At 40.9% G+C, this 20,778-nt stretch overlaps 1 protein-coding gene across 1 annotated transcript in view; it reads left to right on the forward strand.

The window, feature by feature from the left end:
• The window catches only part of LOC308416429 (uncharacterized protein C9orf85 homolog), a 51,054-nt gene that overhangs the window by 24,958 nt on the left and 5,318 nt on the right, over positions 1-20,778 (forward strand). Inside the window, exon 2 of the mRNA XM_080911424.1 lies at positions 6,224-6,330. Coding sequence (XP_080767550.1) covers positions 6,224-6,330 — 107 coding nt within the window. The remainder of the gene's footprint in view (positions 1-6,223; positions 6,331-20,778) is intronic.

Genomic DNA, 20,778 nt, shown 5'->3' on the forward strand with positions numbered 1-20,778 from the left:
TACAGAGACAAGTCAGTGGTGCTGGAACATTTGGACATCCTGTAGTGTGTACAGAATTAACTCACAAGGAGTTTTACACTAAAAGTTAAATCAAGTGCAAAGCTTTTGTTATTCTCCAGCAACAGTTTCTTAGGTAGAAAGTATAGTTCATAAGAAACAGACTTGATGGCTCATTTTTTATTAAAATTGTTAAGAGGTTTGCTGTTAAGAAAATGAGAGTCATAAAGATAAAAGCACGGGCTGTGGAGAATGTATGTATCTGACAAAGGCTGATATCAAGAAGTACAGAAAATGAACACTCTAATAAGAAAAATGGGCAAAAGACTTTAGACAGTTGCTTCTCCAAAACAATGCATTCCAGAAAAAAACTTGGTGCTGTGGTCAGAGAAATGCAAATGCCAGCCACGGTGAGAAAGCTCTGCACTCTTCCAGATGAAACAGATTTTACAGTTCTAAGTTCTGAAAGGCACGGTCCAAGGCCAACAAAATTAAGGCATGTCCAAATAAAACCTTACATAAAGGTGTCTGTTAGCAATGCTCCAATTGTCCTTCAGTGGTGAGGAAACTGCAGTATAGCGGGACACCAGCATCAGCAGGGAAGCCGAGGAAGCCCCTCAGTGGCCACTGTTCCCTTTGTGCTATATCCTGGAAAATACACAGGTTAGCCTTTACCGTTGGTGTTCCTGGGGAGGATGGAAAGTAATTACCATGGGAGGAAGCTGCCAGACAAGCTCTCAAAGGCTGGGAGCAGAGGAGGGAATGTCAGTATAGGTTGTCCATAGTTACAGTATTAGGGAGCTGGTTTTCCTGGTTTTTAGTATGGTAACAGCACCTGGAAGTAGAGCCGTTGTTTCTTAGATATGAAGAGTGGCAAGAGATGAAATGCGTTCATGTTTGGAGCTTCCTTTAAGTGTATACACAGATGAAAAGGGAAAGGGTGAACTTGGTGGTTGCTTTTAGCCATTGTGCATATGTATCTGCATACGTATATGCATATTTATTTTTTAGACAGTCTCAAATTGTAGTCTAACTGACCTCATACTCATGGCCATTTTTGAGCCGCAGTGTTCCAAATGGCAGATGGCTGGCATGAGCCACCACACCAAATAGTATTGTTTTAACTTTTGTACAGATTTGACATTTTTCATGATAGATGGGTCCAGTTGATGATAATAACATTTCTTCAAGATGACCTTGAAGATGTACGTCTTGTGATGTACAGGGCTTTCTGACAGACCTATTATCATTAGGGATCTGCATGTAAGAATACCTTTGTGGAGCTTTTGGTATTAGAGCCTATTTGAGTGTGTCTGAGCAGAATAAGCCAGGTTTATATTGCACACTGGGCGAGAACACATTTCTCTGAAATGCTTTGTATGGTAGGGTTCTTTGAAGTTTTGCTTACTGAATCACACTATGAGCTTTTGGGGAAAGATACTGGGTTTCAGCAGCAAGAATAGGCATATTGCTTCTGAGAAACTGGACTTGGCTTGTTACAGTGAGTTCCAGTTCACTAACTGCAAGGACACTCACCTGTGGCCCATCTCTAGCAGGTCTACTCCAGCTGTGCTCCTGGTCCTGGGCTTCTCCTTGCCTACCCGTCTCTTTGTGGCATCCTGATTCTTCCCACTGGTTGTTGTTATTGCTTTTTCTTTGTTTGTTTGGCTGTATTTATTTTGTGAGAAACTTCATGTTCTATGGTAAACTGTCTGAAGAAATGTAAAAAAAATTTAGTGCTGGGAGTAAAGTTTTGTGGCTTCACGTGCACCCAAAAAAAGAGAAAAAAATGTAGATAAAAGTTAATGATTTTAAGGTAATAGCCTAATGATAAAGTTTCACATTATAATTGTTATATAAGTCCTTGTGAGACTACTTGTCCTCTAGTCAAATTTTGAGTAAAAGATTGTTTTTAGAAGTTAAGGCTGAAACAAGAGGATTGGGAATTGAAGGTCAAGACTAAGCTCACAGTCCTGAGTCTGTGCGTGGGTTCCAGGGACGGAAGGCCTGGCTAGAATAGAAGAGAAAAAAAGGAAAGACAGATGAACAAACAGAAAGCAAGCTGGGATTGGGTGGGCTCGGCTTTAGCCATAGTACTCTGGGAGCTCAGTGTGTTTAGTATATGTTGTTGAACAAGGAGTCAGGGTTTGTGGTATACAAGGACTAAGGAAACAATACTTAGATGTTACTTCTGTAGGAGCAAAGTCTGCAGTGAGAAGCAGTCTTGGGGCAATAAACATGCCGGGGTTCAGAAAGATGGGCTGACATTCTCTCTAGAGTGTCAAGCATCCATGTTTGTACCAGAGGAAGGCTTTTTCATGCTTCATCCTCACCCCAGGGAGAAGGCCCTGCCAAATGTGCCTGAGGCCGTGCCTTTGAGAATAGTGCACATTCCTCAGGACTTTTCTCCCTGTATACTGGAGCAAGAACATTTCTTTCCCTCTCTGTTTTAGGGTTTATTGGTGTGAAGACACAGAATGAGCACAGCAACTCTTATAGAGGAAAACATTTCATTGGAGCTGGCTTGCCCTTTTAGGGGTTTTTAGTTATCATCACTGTGGAGAATCATGGCAGCATGTGGACAATCATGGTGCTGGAGAAGGAGCTGAGAGTTCTGCATTATGAGCCTCAGGCTGAAGGGAACTGTGGTTCATACTGGACATAGCTGGAGCATATGAGATCTCAAAGCTTGCCCCCACAGTGGCACACTTCCTCCAACAAGGTCACACCTACTCCAACAAGGCCATACCTCCTAATAGTGCCACTCCCTATGGGCCAGGCATTCCAACACACCGGTGTACGTGGTCCATACCTACTTAAACACCTCTTCCCCTCCCCCTCTGCCTCTCTCGTTCTCTCCCCCCCCCCCCCCCCGTGTATGTATGAGGAAAGAGAAAGAGCATTAACTATTGTTAACATTAAAAGTTCCTATTTTCATAGTAGCAGTAATACAAGCTATCTCACAGTAAAATTTCTCATGTAGCGAGATTGCATGGTAAATAGCCAGGCCCATCTGGTAATCCCTGCTGGCAGCAGTTGGAATAGATATTTTCCTTTAAGATTTTTTTTTTTAATTAAGAGAAATGAAATACAACATCTACAGTTGTTTTGGATTCAGCATTGCTGAAAGAATTGCATCATACCAAAAAATCCTAAAGAAAAATTACTAGTTATTTTAAATTCCTTTACTTTCTCAAGTTGTGTCTTTTTTTTTTTTATTCTTGTTAAGTGATAACTTTGTGGCTCATGAAATGCTTATATGCATGTTTATGCACGTGAGTTACTTTGCTCTTGCTACGGTCCAGAGACTCTGAACTCTCACCCAGTTCCTGTGTGTGATTGTGATATTCCGTTTTGGAATATTTGTTGTGTGGCACAGGATCTTCATAGCTGGGATAACACTATTATGCTGATGTGGATTGATAAGCAAAGGTCTTCTTGAACCATCTTCTCTGTGGTCCATTAGGAATATCTTTTCATGTGTGGAATTTATTCTCACCTGTAAGAAGTATTCATCTCATTTTTCTGTATCTGATTCACTAACTCATTTCTAAATATGTGGAATTTTCATTTTTTAACAATTTGAAAGTTGTATGTGCTGAGGCACCTGTCCGTGATCCCTATACATAGTGTTGGCAATTCCTCTGTGTTCCATCCAACAGCTACCTAGCAACAGCATAGCCTCCTGCAGGTGCTGGCCAACTCACATACAACCACTGCTTTGCGTCTCTCCCCACCCCTACATGTTCTCAGCCTTTCTCTTCCTCTCTCCTCTTTCTTTCTGTCCTCAGTCCCCCTTTTCTGCTTCTACCCCCTTTCCAGGTCCTCTTCCCTTCCTGCCAATAAACCATCATCTGTCTGTATACTAGCTAGGTCTCTAGCATGGCTTGGTTGTTCAGGGGGACACCTTGGCTGGCCTGCTAAGATACTCCCTCTGAGTTTCATAAAACAACACTTAGACATTGAGGCAGGGGATTGCTATGAGTTTTAGGTTAGCCTGGGCTACATGCTTAAGTTCCAAACCAGCCAAAACTACTTGTGTCTTAAAACAAAACAAATAAACAAAACCCCCCAGAAGATCAGGAAAGGAACCTGTTGAACTTACTGATCCTTTTTACAAACCAAGTTTTTGTTTGTATTTTACAGTAATCTGTGGTCCCCTACCTTGAGGGATACTCTAAAATGCTTTGCCAAAGGAGGATTAGATGTAAATAGTAGTGTATAAGGCAGGATCATCAGCTCCTCTGCCCAACATGGACGAATTCCTAGAAGTAGGATCTGGCTGTCTGGGCTCAGCTCTCTGAAATGGCCCCTTTCCGGATGTATGTGTTTTGAAGTCAACATACTCTTTGCTGTCATCCTCGCTCATTTCTTAGTATGTAAAAAGCAGGTTAGTTTTGTAGGAGTTCCATTTGTTTGTTTGAGCCCTGTACAAGATTACCATTTATAGTGCTTCACGGATCACTCACAGAACAAGTTATCACAAAGACCTGCTTTGTTCCACAGTTGGTCCTCCCTAAGGAAACCAGTTTCTAAACTATGCAAGCTTTAGAAATCAAGATGAACTGGTCAGAAATTGTATAGAGAAACAAACGAGAAACCAACTAATGCTTCCTGATTGGCAAACAATGCATGTTCATATACTACAACGGCAGGAAATTATAAGAGTTTTTACTAGTTAGAAAGTTTGTTTTAGGTTGTAACGTTGGTTCAAAGCCATTAACTTATTATAATTGTTAAGTGACAAACACAAGTAGTGAGGTATTTCCGACAACTGATGAATTATGACTGTGAAGTGTGGCGGTGCAGAGGAGGAGTTTGGTGTGGAGGCATGGAACCCTTTCTTTATAGTGTACCGTAGTGATGGTGAACACGGAGGCATGCTAGGACTGACCATCACTACATCAGAAAGACAGCAGTAAACCCATACATAATCATAAATGTCACAGTACACTCTGTACCAGAGTTCAGCTGAGATATAGGTCTTGAAAATATATTTTATGGACCTTGAAATATACCCGTAGAATAAATGTTCGTCAGCTTTTATGGCTAGCAGGGGTCTTTGCAGATGTTTGCTTCTACTGACCTAGTCTACATACTATGTTTGTAAGTCATTATCAAATGGCCAGCCAAGACTGTGACTTGTGTGATGTGCTCGCCCCGTCCCCTGGAGATATTTTTAAAAGGAAACCACATGACCTTAACAATGGCAAATATACGTTCTAACAGTTGGCAAAGACCAGCCTTCCTCTTTTATCAAAAGAAATGATAGGATTATCAGAACCTAAATCCTATAACATGTGAGCTTGCCATAAGATGCATGCCATAGACACATTACAGAGGACCTAGGATCCATTTAAACTCTTGCCTGTTTATAGAAGTGTGTTTTGAGAATAAAAATGTAAATGTTTACTTGCTGTGGGACAGCTTATGAAATCTCTTGTTCACTGGCTGTTCTTGAGACAGGTGAGTTAGAGGGGTTTTGTTAGTTTGAGACTGGGTTTCCAAGGAGCCTTTGTAAAACATTTTGCTTGTATAGAACCACAGAAAGGAAATGCCCTTGGTTCCCTGCTTGCTTCTTGCTAACACATCTTAACTTTCAGTTTCTGCTATCCCAGATAAACTGATAATTACAAATTTCACCTTAATTCAGAGTCATTGGTAGAATTTGAATTGTTGAGTAGTGTGTTTCTTTTCTTTTATTACATTTTTTTTTAGGTCTGATTTACAATCAGGAAAATCCATGTGTCTTAATTATTCAGTATTGGTCTTGATCTAGTATCAGGGCCAGTGAGGAAGGCTTTCTCAGAGTTGTCTTGGAAACTCTTCAGCATATTGGCAGGTTAGAAACTATTGCCTTTGTAAAAGAACAAATTGAGTAGTATCATAAAACACGTACTATGTTGTAGAATCTTAGAAGAAAGTTAAGTCATTACATTTAACGTTTGAGTTGACTTTATTGTGTAGACATGTGTATGGGTGTGTGCTCTATAGTATGCATTTGGAGATCAGAAGACAACCTGTAGGAATTAGTTCTTTCATTTCACCATTTAGGACTAGGGGATTAAACTCTGGACCTCAGGCTTGGGGGCAAGCACCTATATCTGCTGAGTCACCTTGCTCATCCAAAGATATTTTTATGACATTTCCATGAACCTTTTTATGGGGTTTGCCATATTGACTTATTGATGAGATTATTAATTTATTTATTTTTATTTGCTTTTAGAAAATTAATGCAAAACTTCATGATGGAGTATGTCAACGTTGCAAAGAAGTTCTCGAGTGGCGTGTAAAATACAGCAAATATAAACCACTGTCAAAGCCTAAGAAATGGTGAGTTAAGTTTCTTAACTTCCTTTGGTGATGTGACTATCTTAGTGTCCATTCTCTGTCTCTCAAAACTGTATTAGGTAAGCATAAAAGAAAGTGCAGAAGTCCTTTTCTCTAGTGTAGAATTTCCTTTTGCATGCTGAGTATTAGTTTATGAAAGCAGACAAAAGTAGATTTATCATTCTTTGTCCCATGATTTTTTTTTTAACCATTTTTATAGAAACTTTTTTCTAATAGGTGAGTTTAGGAAGACTGGAGAAAGCCTAGTTATTGTAAAATGCTGTTTTCCATTGAATCAGTAGTTTATGGGTTTTTTTTTTTTTTTGTAGCATATGTGGCCTAAACCATCCTCCAACTAATGACCATCTCACAACCTCCAAAATGCTTGGGTTATTACCATGTGGACTATACACAGATATTATACCAATTCTTAAAAGGGATCTTACCTCTTAACCCAAACCATGAAAGATACTAAAATTCCTTGGGTTGATTATCATATATGAATCAGTGGTGCATAATTTACAGTTTCAGTCATTTGGAGACTTGAGTACAATGAAAAGATACACAGCTTGGTTTCTTACCTGTCTGCCTCTAAGATTTCTGTAATTCTTTATCAGCCTGATACGTCCTTTATTTCAGCTGAGTTAGGATATTGGAAAATAATAGCTGTATCAAAGAACCTGGCAGTATTTATTATAAATATTAATGCATTTCTTTATATTGTTGTAATTTGGTATTCCTTATAATAGCTATTTAACGCAGTTGGTCATTGTTACTCTATATATGTGTTATATTTATTTAGCTATTTAGTAGTTACATCTTTCTTGACATGCATTTCCCTTCTGCCACTTCTCCTCCCTCCAAATAGTCCCACTTCTTTTTGCTTTCATACAACAAGGTTCCTTTATCCTTACTTTTCTTCCTTCCCTCATTTCTTAAGACCTTGTCCTCCTCTTTCATGGTCCCATTCCTAATTGCATGGCATACATATAAATCTACATGGGAGAGGAGATGGGCAGTATTGTGTTTGTATAATTCCAGTTCCATTCATTTTCCTTCCAATGTCATTTCATTTTTCTGTGCGGCTAAATAAGCTTTCATTGTATATATGTACCATGTTTTCTTTACTCATCCAATGAAGGATGTGGGGTGTACTTTCTAGCTGTTAAGAATAGAGCAGGGTGAACATGGATGTGTATCTGTGGTATGACCTCGTTCTTCAAGAATACACCCAGGTTTGGTATAGTGGACTCACTTGTTAGGGACTTCCAATGTGATTTCCATAGTGGCTGAACAAGTTTATATTCCTATCAGCACTTTATAAGAGGTCTTTCCTTGTGTCCTTTGGAATTGCTCATGTGTATTCCCAGTCCTCGTTTGTTTTCTTGCTAGCCATTTGACCTAGGTTAGATGGTTCCCTGTTTCAACCTCCCTTTCACTGGGATTACAGGCACACACTGCCATAAGTAACCTTTTTGTATGTGCTGGGGATCTGACTCAGATCCTCTTCTGAGTGTGACAGGCACTTTCCTGATGGAGCCATCTCTGACCATTGTTTTATGTTTCTTTTCTTCCTAGGTCCTGAGTTGAATTTATCTGTTATTCCTATCATATTTTGCAGTTTTTCCTTTCTCATTCTTTCTTCCTCCCTCCTTCCCTTCCTTCCTTTGAGTCAGGGTCTCATTATGTAACTCTAGTTGTCCTGGAACTAATTATGTAGACCAGGCCAGCCTTGAACTCATAGAGATCCACTTGTCTTTCTGCCTCCCGAGTGCTGAGATTGAAGGCATGAGCCACCATGCCTGTTTTGTTGTTCATTTCTAATAGTAAACTTTAGATCACATACTCACTCTGGTGTCTCTGAAGAGTCATGCTGTGTTGGTTTCTTTCTGTTCTCACCTTTCTTTATTGTGATTTGATCATCTGCTAGGTTGTCCTTTTTAGTTGTGTTTGAGGATCTTATTGAGTAGTTTCATCTCTAGATCTTAGCCGACTTGGTTGTGGAGTCTTGTGCATGCCAGTATCAAGCTTGTGTGGCACAGATGTTCAGTGTCCACCAGAGTTGACTTCACTTTAGCAGTGTACCTTCTTTGTGTAACAGGAGCCTCTGTTCACACTTTGGGCCCTGCAGTCTAAGAACTAGACAGGTTCTTTCACCCTCCTGAGACTTCACTGATCATGCCTAAGATCACTTACATTTTATCTGGTGAAATATATATATATATATATATAAGTAAGCTCTTGTAAGATGGTCCTGTGGGTATATACACCCACACCAATACAATCATCTTACATGAGCCTCAGGGGTAGGGAATTAAGTACAGCCCTGATGTCTGTTTAAGGAAGTTTTCTTGCTTTTAAACCTTTTAAAAATATTGGTCTCTCTGCAGGTGTGTGTCACTATTCCACTGGAGCTTCTGACTCTTGAGCTCTACACAACAGATTGTTTGTTCCAGAGGTTGAGTCCGACAGGGACTGTCAATTCCTAGAGGTATTCGAGGAATAAAATCAGGTCCAGGACTCAGGAGAGCCGGGATGCTTTTTCCTGTGCCCTTCAGTTCCCAGGCTTCCTTGCTGTCCACTCCGACCCCACAGGACTATTTCTGGCCACAGAACCATGCTGGATTGAATTTAGCCTCTCTGCCTTGCGGCAGGTCTCTGGTCTCAGCTTCCCAGAGTGACTCACCTTTAAATGACAGTTGCCCTCCGAGATAGCACTTGGCCACTGCTCTCTAAGTGATGTAGAGTGACAGACATGGGGTTCCTATACACCCATTTGCTGGAGCCTGGGTTTAAGGCTTCCTGAGGGGCAAGGTCACACAGTTTCTAGCACACCATTTTACTTGGACACACCTTCTTTCTTATTGGGAGGAAATCTTTGTAATAGCCATCCTCCTCCTATAGAGATTATAACGTTTGGTGTTGATTCCCAGTGGAAACTATTTTAGGCTTTTTATAAATCTAAAACTAAACTAAAATCTAAACTCAAGGTTTAGAGCATTTTGTGTATTTAAAACTACTTAATATCAGTTGGCATGCTAGTACATGCCCTTAACTCCAGCGCTTACTATAGAGGCTTAGGCAACTAGATCTCTGTGACTTTAAAGCCAACTTGGTCTTCATAGTGAGTTCCCAGATAGCCATAGCTACACAGAGATTCCATCTCAGAGAGAGAGAGAGAGAGAGAGAGAGAGAGAGAGAGAGAGAGAGAGAGAGAGAGAGAGAGAGAGAGATTGATTTAATTTGGCTTTTTTTTTTATACTTAGGCATTTCTTAATATTGTTTAAAAGGTCTCAGAAAAGGTCAAAACTAAATCTAGCTGCTCAGGTTGTTTTCACTGTATTACTTTCTCAGTATTATCATTTTCGTTGATGGTATTGCTGAGTCTCCTTTTAGATAGTGTTTTTTGTGTCTTGATTATTTTCTCATTGCTTTTCCTGCTCTCTAGCATCTTTCCTTTTAAAAAAAAATCCTTTCAGCTAATGGTGTAGCACAATGGTAAAGTGTGTGCTTGGTATGCTGACACCTTAAATTCAATCCCTACATGGTATAACCAGAAAGCCCTCACTGATAAACAAGTCTGTTTATGGTAAGTCATCTAAATTGATAGCAGGAAGTTATGCTGTTAGAAGGGTGTTTAGAGCACACAAGTTTAGATTTCTATGAATGAATAACTTTTCTAGGTAGTAATTAAAAACTAGCTGTGCAATAAATCGTGTACTTTTAGTTAATAAGCCAGACACAGGATGTGTGGTTTCCGAGCATTTTTTACAAGGTTTTTTTCCTATAAAGTGTGTAAGGTTTCAGCACTGTTCTCTGTCCCCTGCTTGTTTCCCAGAGCAGTTTGAAGTATACAAAATAGACCTTGCAGAGTGTTGCTTCTTAGCAGACTTTTACATTGTAGCAAATGAAGTCACTTAACTATATTTTTCCTATGTCTATTACTTATATTCTAATCCTGGTAGTCTGTGCTGTGTCCTGTGTGCTTGCTTAACTTTGATACAAATATGCAACTGTGAAAGATCATAGACAGATTTCACTAGTGCCAGGAAGGAAGAGGTGCATGCCCTCATAAGTCTTATGTGATCAACTGTTATATCAAAGGAAATGAGGGCGAAATAGGACTCAAGGCCATCACACCAAAAGTTATGCCATAACCTCGGATGAAGGGAATGAGGTATTATATAAAGTATTGTATACATTTTATAAATACAAAGTAGAGATAAGTCATTAAGGAAAATCACCAAGGATAAGGACATTCAAAGCAAGGTCGAAAAGAGCCTGAGTAGTAGAGTAATAGTAGTCAAAGCAGAGCTCCGGGATGAAAGTGGAAGAAATGCCTTTTTCATCTCCCCTTTGACTCTTAGCTGGGATTCTGCATCTAAAACAAGACCAGAACTGGCAAATGTAACTATTTTATATAGCATGGAGTCTTCATAAGAAAATGAAAACCTAAAGAAAGTCCAAGCTAGGCCTACACCTGTTAAGCCCTGCACTTAGGAAGCTAAGGCAGGAGGATCACAAATTCAAGGCCAACTTAAGATAAAGAAGGAGTTCTAGGCTAGTTTTTGATACATAGTTCAGTCTACTCCCAGGAAATCAAGACCGTATGGGGGAAGAGGAAAGATAAAAGAGAGGACTAAGCTGTAGTGTTTTCACAGCACGTGTGCTGAGCTGTGGGAAGGACACCATGGAAAATGCAACAGGCCAAAGCACAGCAGTTGGGAGTAAATCCAGGGTGGGGTGGTGATAGGACTCACTACCACACAGGAACCCTGCAGCTTAGCATGTGCCTTCAGTCTTTGGAGGTAAGGATGCTTCTGTCTTTCAGGTCAGCAGGATTTCTCTTACATGAGGACCTTCATACACCTTCTTTAGCTCAGGTTCTGGAAGCTTAAGATAGTCATTAATCCAAGGCACCTTTTTGGTTAGAATGTTTTAAATTCTTACAATCTAAATATGTTACTTGCAGTTACTGTCAAGTCTAGAACACCACAAGTTTCTGATCATCCTGAACATGTAGAACAGTAAGCTTTTGAGATTTCAAAGTCCAGTCTGTGGCGGTAGCTTTGTAGGAATATACTTCATCTGCACTTGCTTTGTTTTACTGTGTATTGATGCTGTATACTAAAACACATTGTAAGGAATTTTAATCTGTTAATGATGCTGATAACAAAATATTAAACATTTCATTCAAACTATAAATCACCTATAAAATTATCCTTTGTTCAGATTTGTATTTTAGTTATACCTCAACTTAAAACAAATTACATCCTAATTGACCCATCACAAATAAAAATACCCCAGTTTGAAAACATGTGAGTATATCCTCATGTTATATGTTAGGTTTATATACCTTAAAATGGTCTGGACCCTAGCCTAAGTGGGACAAAAATCACCTAACACAAACTAGATCACAGCCAAGTAATCTTAGTGATTAACTGAAAACTGCACTGAAAGGAAAAACAGAATACTTATATAAAAAGACGAATAGAATAGCATTTCTTGACTCAGGAACTGGACATATTAGACAAGTATTTCTTTTCTCTTTGTACTAGCCGGTCCCGTGTACTGTAAGATAGGTCACAACATCCCTGGCCTCTTCCTATTTATGTGCCAGTAATCTCCCTTCTTCCCCAAGTCATAGCAATGTCAGCAGTCCCCAGCCATTCCCTTCTGCCCCTTGAGAGACAAAGAGCCACTTCAGACTCACCTCCTTAGTAAGTCAAGAACCCCACCATTAGGTGGATTTGTGCAGCAGCTCACTCCACCCAGGCCCCAGTCTGGCTGGTTGCCATTTTGTACCAGCTTCTTCTTTCTCTAGCACCAGGACAAAGTTAAGCATGAGCTAATTCATTATTACTGATGATCTTGTTTAATGGATGGAAAGAGAAGTAGCTTAGAGATTCTAATATAAATGTGGGTATTTGCCTTACTACATGTCTAACCTGGTGGTAGAAAGATTGCTTGGTGGGTGGCAAGACTGCCCAGGCCTCCTCCACATGGGAGCTGTGACATCCCGTGAGCATATACACAGTGTTCTATAATTAATTAATTAATTTTAGACTTTTTTGGATTTTTAAAAAATGTTGCTTGGTTTCCTGAAACAAAGGCATCTGAGAACGTAAAAGTAAAGTTGACTTGTCTTTCCATAAATACATATACTTAACAAGAAACACCCAGGGTATGTTAAATCGGTACATGTGGTTCACAGTTTCAGACCTGTTCTATAAACAAGATTGTGACGTTTGTGAGATTGAATGAAGCATTGAGCTTTTGTTGAGTGGAAGAAAAGGACTTTGGAATGATTAATGCTGAACTGGGAGAGAAGGGAAAACCGGGCTGTGGGATTAATTTGAAAGACCCCCCTCCTGCTTTAGCTGCAGTAATGCCATTTCGTGCTAGGCCCAGAGCAGGCAGGGATAAAAAATAATACTGAAACAAAAGTGAGCCAGAGGACAGCCCAGTCTCTGTCAGAACAAAAATATCTGCAGTTGACCACCTGGACCAAAGCAAGGACGAAAAACAACTCCTTGTCCCAAAGGAGGGGCCAAGGCCGCCCTCCTCTTCTGAGAACTTGGGTCTGTAAGGCTGTGCAGGCTAGGTCGGGGTCCCAGGTGGCCAGATACCGGTGGGCGGCCAGCTAGCAATAGACAAAGAACAGAAGACATTCAGACAAGCCCAGCTTTCAGATAAGCTGCAGCCCCCGACTAGAACCAAGAGTTGTGTCCTTGGAGCCATATGTCTGCCGTAGTTTCCACACTTAGATAAGCCCAAGGCAACTATTCTCAGGAGCTGCAGCCCCAGCTGGTATCAGGAGCTGTTTCCTTGGAGCCATGTCCTTGGGCTCACTCCCTGGCCACATTTAAACTAACCAATTAAAGCCCTGTTCCTATGCTTCTGCTTCTGTACCTTGCTTCTGCCCCCCAAGCCCTATAAAAAGGGGACTGCCCCTTTGTCCGGCGCGCAAGTCCTCTGAGAGACTGTGTGCCCACAGGTACCTGTGTAAATAAACCTCTTGCTACTTGCATCCGAAGTGAGTGGTCTCGCTGCTCCTTGGGAGGGGTCTCTTCAGACGGAAGATACCCTCCGGGGGTCTTTCAAATTAAGTTTGCATTTGAATCTAAACTCTCTGTGCTTTACTTTGCCTTGAGCTAAACATACACTCTCTCTGACCTAAGACATTAAAATTAAAAAAAAAAAAAATTCATTTCTTGCCTTCTTGCCCTGCTTGAGATGAGAAATGGGCAAAAATCTTTTAACCATTAATATAAATTTAAAAGGTGTCAGAATTACTTGATATCCTTCAGACCAGTTATTTTATAAGATCTTTCCCTTACTCCTTCATACTTAATTCCATTAAATAAATTTTACTATTTTAAAGTTATTGCTGCTTCTTGTCTTACCTGTTCACCTGTTTTCAGACATCTCTGTTGTCCCAGAGATAAATAAACCTGTGATTTAACAAATTAAAAGGAGCTGGAGAAATTGCTCTGTGGTTTAGAGTCCTCACTGCTCTTGCAAAGGACCTGGGTTTTATTCCCAGCATCCATATAATGGCTTGTGCTGCCTGTAATTCTGGATGTGTTGGGATCTGATAACCTCTTGTGACTCTTGGCCTCCTGCACCCACATGGTGGATAACAGCTCATCACACCAGCCCACACAAATGAAAAGTAAAATGTAAAAAGAATAAGGTTAATCCTCTTTCAGGGGGTCCAGTAAGGAAGGCTGGATTGTTTGGTCTGTCTACCGTGGTATGGAGTAGTGGGTGGAGGGGGATCTAGAAGGCAGGAGAAACCAAAGCAGGTCATGTTTGGAAGACCCTGAGAGAGCATGGGCTGCTCAGAACCTCATGCCACCATGTGCTCTGTCCCTATTCGTGGGGCCTGTGCCACAGTTTTTTCTTTTGGTCTTTTGAGACAGGCTTGCTGTGAGCCCCTGTATCCTCCCAACCCCCATCTCAGGTTTTAGGATCACAGAGGAGATCACTCCAGGGGGCTCTTTGTGACTTGGTAGGCAGAAACTTAACTGCAATCTTTCAAGACTAATTCCTTTGTTTCTTCTGAATTGTGAATTAGTTTTTGTTTTCCTGAAATAGGATCTTGCTGTGTAGCCCAAGCTAGCTTGGAACTTGGGACTCCTGATATCCCGAAACTGCCCTTAAATACATGATCCTTCCCCACAGCCTCAGTCAGCTATCTGGTTTTGAAAAGGATATCGATGCAGAACATCAATACTCCAACAGGAATAAGATCATTTTGGTTTTGTGGGGTTTTTGTTGTTGATGTAGTTTCTGGTTTTGTTTTCAGCTAAATGTGAGTGATTGTGACCATGGGACATAAACTCAAATTTCCCTGAATGACATGTTTTCCCCCATGGAAGTATTTCCAGTAACTTTATGGTCACAGAACAAAAGAAAGAATCTGAGACACTTGGAAATACACTGGTGAGAACAGAGGAGAGAACAGAGCAGCTGCCTTGAATGGGTGGAGGTCCCTTCTGTAGGTTTCATGCTAGTTGAGCACACTGCTGTCTCTGGGTAGTGGATGCTATCAAGTTAATACATCCCAAGAATTCTACCTGAAAGTCAGAGCACTGTCCAGTACAGGTGGGTAGCAGTGGGTGCTGACTAGGTATCTTCAGGTAACTTTGGCTGTTAACCTGCAGCTCTCTACAACCCTACAAGTTCTAATCAGTCACCAGTCTGGTCTGTAGAATCTTCAGTGTAGATGGGCTTTTCAAGGAAATTGAGTTCATACAGAAGTTCTGTAATTCTGAATTTCTTAATAATACCCTGGTTCTGAATGTGGTCTTGTGAGTCTGTCTTCCCAGTTAACTGAGAGGCTGATGCAGGAGGATAGCTTGAGCTCAGGAGTTCAGGAACAGCCTGGTCCAAAACCACAAAAGAAGACAAACAGGAAAGAGTACCACTGCCCACATTTTTCAGAGGTAACAGGTCATTGGTTTTCAGAGAACATGGTAATTAGTGCCAGTGCCTTGCTAGTCTGGCTCTGATACAACATTCAGTACCAGCCCATTGGCATTCACTAATTATATGTGTTGGCTGAACAGACACGATTACCATACCAGTCTTCCTGATGCTGGAACTACAGTGTAGATAGGTCACTTTCATGACACACTTTTTCCTTTTGTTTTGTTTTTCCAAAACAGGGTTTCTCTGTGTAGCCCTGGCTGTCCTGCAACTCACACTGTAGACCAGACTGGCCTCAAACTCAGAGATCTGCCTGCCTTTGTCTCTTCAGAGGCACACCATTGATACTCGGCTTCCCTTCCATTCTTAGAGCTGGATGAATGATGTGCCACTGATGAGTTCAAACTATCCCTTGTTCTCTATGTAACTCCAAAAATTGGATCTTTATATGCTTATGGCTTAATAGCTCCCTCTCTGTAGATTGTCTTTATTTTTTTAAGATTTATTTATTTTTATGTATTCAAGTACACTGTAGCTATCTTTAGACACACTAGATCCTATCACAGATGGTTGTGAGCCAACATGTGGTTGCTGGGAATTGAACTCGGGACCTCTGGAAGAGCATTCAGTGCTCTTAACCACTGAGCCATCTCTCCAGCCCTGATTGTTTTTATTTTTGCAAATTCTATGTAGCACTTCGGTTGTTTGTCTGGTTTGTAATTGTTAAACCCTTCCTGCCTCAGCATGCTTCAACTATAATTTTCAATTTTTACATCAGGATCTTAGATTAAGTGAAAAAACAATATGTTCACTACATTTCACAAAATTTATTGACTCAGAAAGATTGGCATGTTTACATTTGAATTATATATATTTCACTATATTTTTCCAGTGTTAACCTTAAGTTATGTTCCTGAATGTCACCAAAATAAAAGCATTAATAAATAGTAATCCTGTTTTTAAACACATTCCTGTTAGGCCAGTGACATTTTGATTACTTACCACATACATAATTAGGGGGGAGAATCATTCTGAAATGCAACATAAGAAAGGGGTATTTAATAATTGAGCTTTTATTGAAGGGATTTTAAATTATCTGTAGGTGGTACATCAGCATGTTTTCAGAGGCCAGAGGTGTTAGATTCCCTGGAACTAGAGTTACAAGCAGTTGTAAGCCACTGTGTGTGTGTATGTGTGTGTCTGTGTGTGTGTGTGTGTGTGTGTGTGTGTGTCTATGTTTTTGAGTGCTGGGAACCACGTTCCAGTCCTCTGGAACAGCAACTAATCTTCTTAAGCACGGAGCCATCCCTCTAGCTCCTTAAGCAATATTTAACAATTCTTCACTTGTGGCCCCTTTTTCTGGATATAATTGCAGGCATTGCCAGTATGTAGTTTATCTGGAAATCCGAGTCAGTTTGTGATGGCAGAGGCTAATGAATGAAGAATGTTCAGCAAGTTATGCTATCTGGCAGAATCTTTTTTGTTCGGTTGGTTTGGTTTTGGTTTCTAGAGACAGGGTAGACACTGTGTAGCCTTGGCTGTCCTAAAACTTGCTCTGTAGACCAGGCTGACCTCAAACTCAGAGGTCCACCTGCCTCTGCCTTTTAAGTTCTGGGTTTAAAGGAGTGTGCACCACTGCCAGGCTAAGAATCCAGACTCTAAAGTTAGTAAAACATGAACCGCAGTGGCTGTTTTCCATCTCCTTCCTGTTCCTCCATCCCCCATAGGCATAGTAAGATGTATTGTAACCCGTGCTTCCTTCACCACTGCACCCCCAGTACAGTAGGGCTTAAGGAGACTTGGGATCCGAAACTGCTTTGTTAATATAGAATATTTCTCATTTCTCAAATTTTTTTTGTTAAGATTTATTTATTCATTATATCTAAGTACACTGTTGCTATCTTCAGACACACCAGAAGAGGACATCAGATCCCGTTACAGATGCTTGTGAGCCACCATGTGGTTGCTGGGATTTGAACTCAGGACCTCTGGCAGAGCAGCCAGTGTTCTTACCCACTGAGCTATCTCTCCAGGCTTCTCAAATTTTCAAAATGCTTTTCCTCTTTAGGCTTGGAAAATGATGCCTCTTCTCAGATGAGAAGTTCTTTTCTGTTGTGGTAATCATAAACATTATTTCAAGCATTCTTTATAGAGAATTGTCAGGAAGCTGACAGTTTAGAGAAACAGGGAAAAGAAATGGAAAGATCTTAACAGTTTACAGCAGGCTTGCCTAAAGATGTTGTTGTCTTAGTAAGTTCTCTGTTGCTGTGATGAAACACCAATTTGACCTCAGCAACACCAGGGAGGAAAGGGTTCAGCTTATGCTTCCACGGCACAGTTCATCACTGAAGCAAGTCAGTTCAGACAGGAACCTGGAGGCAGGAGTTGATGCAGAGACCAGTACTGCTTTGTTCCTCGTGGCTTGTCCTGCCTGCTTTCTTATAGAACTCAGACCAGCTCAGGGAGTGCATCACCCACAATGGGCGGGGTCCTCCCCCATTGATCATTAATTTAAAAAATGTCCTCCAGGTCTGCTTACAGCCTGATTCTATAGAGGCATTTTCTTAATTGAGGTTTTCTTCTCTCAGAAACTATCCAGTACAGAGATGATAGATAAATCTGTCCATTTTCTTAAGCAAGTAGATAATTAAGATCCTTACTTTAAATTTTAAAAAACATCCTTTCAAAACTGTCATAGGAGTGAGTGCTGGTGATACTCACTTGTAACCAAGGTCTTGGGAAGTAAAGACAGAAGCAAGAATTCAAGGTTGTGAATCAGGAGTTAAAGGTTGTTGTTCTTGGCTGTATTGTGAGTTTGAGGTCCGCTTGGGCTACGTGGGACCCTGTCTCAAAGGAAAAAAAAGCCTCTATCACATAATTACATAATTGCATTTTAAATACCCACCACCCTTAAAGGTTTGAACCTGAAGAGGTGGCATTAGAAAATCTTTGGCTAGCAAAGAACATATTCAGAATTAGGATTCATACTTTTTGTCATCTCTCATTGCTGGCTCTATTTTAGTGTCAGATTGTTAAGGTTTGACAGGGTCATTTATCATGTCTTGAACAGTTCCTATATCATAAATAAACTAAACAAACATTTTATAGTATGAAAAGACACCTGCTAGAAAATCGTGTCTTATATGAACATTTTTGAACTGTAAGAACCAAGAGACCGAGCTGGATTTAAAAAACAATATACTATAATTGTTTTATTAGGAACAGTAAACATTGTTATAATTTAAGCAGTAGACACCATAAAGTCACAACAAATGCAACAGATGCTATTCAAGGAGTTTATTGGGGGAGGGAGGTGTGTGGAAGCTGGCTTTGAGCGAGAGGGTGGAAGGGGAGAGAGGGAGCAAAGAAGGCACTTTCATAATGGGGTGTATAGCGCATGCTCATCGGGAGAACAAGACTTGTGACAGTGGAAATGAGTCTCATTTGGCTGCTGCTGATGGCCTGCTATCGCTAGGTTACTGAAAGTGGGCTGAGGGTGGGATTTCCCAACAAATATTTCTTGGAAAATTCTAGGCTAGTATAAATATCCTGGATATAACTCTCAAATTTCTAAGAGAAAAAATTACAGAGAGCCAGACAAGAATTGTGGTTCAATTTGCAATTATTTTAGATAGCATCTTCAATGTACAAGCAAGCTACTATGATTAAAATATATATAAAGAGTCTTTGCTAGCAAGGAACTTGTTCAGTTGGAATCCCAGGCTCTCCTTCACACAGACACACAGCGTGGTCCAGCAAATTCTATTTCTCCCTCTCTCTCCAACCCCACCCACTCAGAACCCCCCCCCCCACAGAAAAGTTGCCAAAAAGCCCAGCTGTCCCAGTCCCCCTCATCGGAAGTCATCGGACACCCCTGGGACACACACACCCCTGGGCATAAGCCCAGTGTGTGACAGACACATTTTCCTTCACCCACAATCTATAAAAAACTTACCTTCCATAGTCTGTCTTCGGCTTCTTCCTGTCTTGTCCCCTGAAGCTGGTGAACTTGCCTGGTAACCCATTCCCAAATAAACCTGCCTTTTTAACTCTTAATTGGCCTTGAATTGGTTTATTTATCTGGTGCAGAACACCTATTAGAATTTATTCTCTGGAAATGTGGGCCCACAGGCAACTCCCAAGCAGAAGTGATAATTATTAGTACAGGGGGAGAGCTGGGATTGAGGAAGAGACTGCAGAGGAGGAGTAAAACAGTAAAATGAAGAAAAGCAGTTCAGAAAGGTCTTGAGTCATGACTGGGCAGAGGCATGGGTGATGTTTGCAGAAAACCTTTAAAGAGCGGCCTGGGAGGGAAGGTGAGTGGAGCAGCCCACCTCCCCTCACCCCACCTTACGAACAGTGAAGGTGACCCTAGACACCTCAGCCTCCCCAGTGCAGGAGTGACAGAAGCATTGTGTGTCTGTTCCTTACCGTTCTATAACTTTGGGGGCCATGGAGAGGAGTAATATTTGGGTGGTTGAGGAGATGACTCAGGGGTTAAGAGCACTGGCTGCTTTGACAGAGGACCCTGGTTGCCACCTGTAATTCCTGTCCCAGAGCTCTGATGCCCTCTTCTGACTTCCATAGGGACCAGGCATACGCATGTCGAACAGACATACTTGCAGGCAAAACATTCATACAATAAAAACAAATAAACAAATTTTAAAGGATTGCTAATCAGCTGAATAGAAGAGGAGGAAGCAGCAACAACCACCACTGTAGGGTGCTGGCACACACCTTTAATCCCACCACTCCGGAGCAGAGGCCTTGTCTACAGATCAAGTTCCCAGACAGTGAGGGCTACACAGAAAAATCCTTGTCTTGACAAAAAAAAAAAAAAAAAAAAAAAAGAGGAGGAGGAGACTTGTTTGATCTCAAATATATACTTTCATCAAAATAAGCATCTATTACCATTTATCTGAGTATTACAAGACCGAGCTGTACTAGTCCCCTTGCTGTAAAGCATGTGAGACTAAGCCATCTGCTTGGCCTCTGTCTCTCATTTCCAGCATGTTACCAGTGAGAGGCTCTGACTGAGGCTAGCCTGGTCTACATAGTAAGTTCCTGGATAACCAGGGCTATATAGAGTCCCAGCTCAAAATAATAATGGTAGTAATAATGACAATAATAAATAATTATCCTAGTCCAGGCTACTACTGCAATAAAGGGAGATAGTATTTTATCTGTCTGTTAGGTCTGGGGTATACAATGTGGAAACACCAGGAAGTTCATTGAAACTACTGTATGAGGTATTTGGAGAGGGGATGGGGAGTTTCCTTTAAAAGCATTTTAAAATCTAGTAGGAGGTAATCCCATAGTTCAGTTTTAGACTTTCATTGTAAACAATACAGGTTGCTTAGTACCACTGCAGGAAGTATCTTGAAGATCTGCCAGTATTAAGTTTCTCTCATTTGCATACCAAAGGGTGAGGCGCTGACAGTCACTGTTTACCTAGGTGCCCAGTCATCCTGTGTGCCAATACCACATGGGCTAATTATGGACATAGTCAGAATATAA

This window comes from Micromys minutus (assembly GCF_963924665.1).
Source record: "Micromys minutus genome assembly, chromosome: 2".
Taxonomy (NCBI): Eukaryota; Metazoa; Chordata; class Mammalia; order Rodentia; family Muridae; genus Micromys; species Micromys minutus.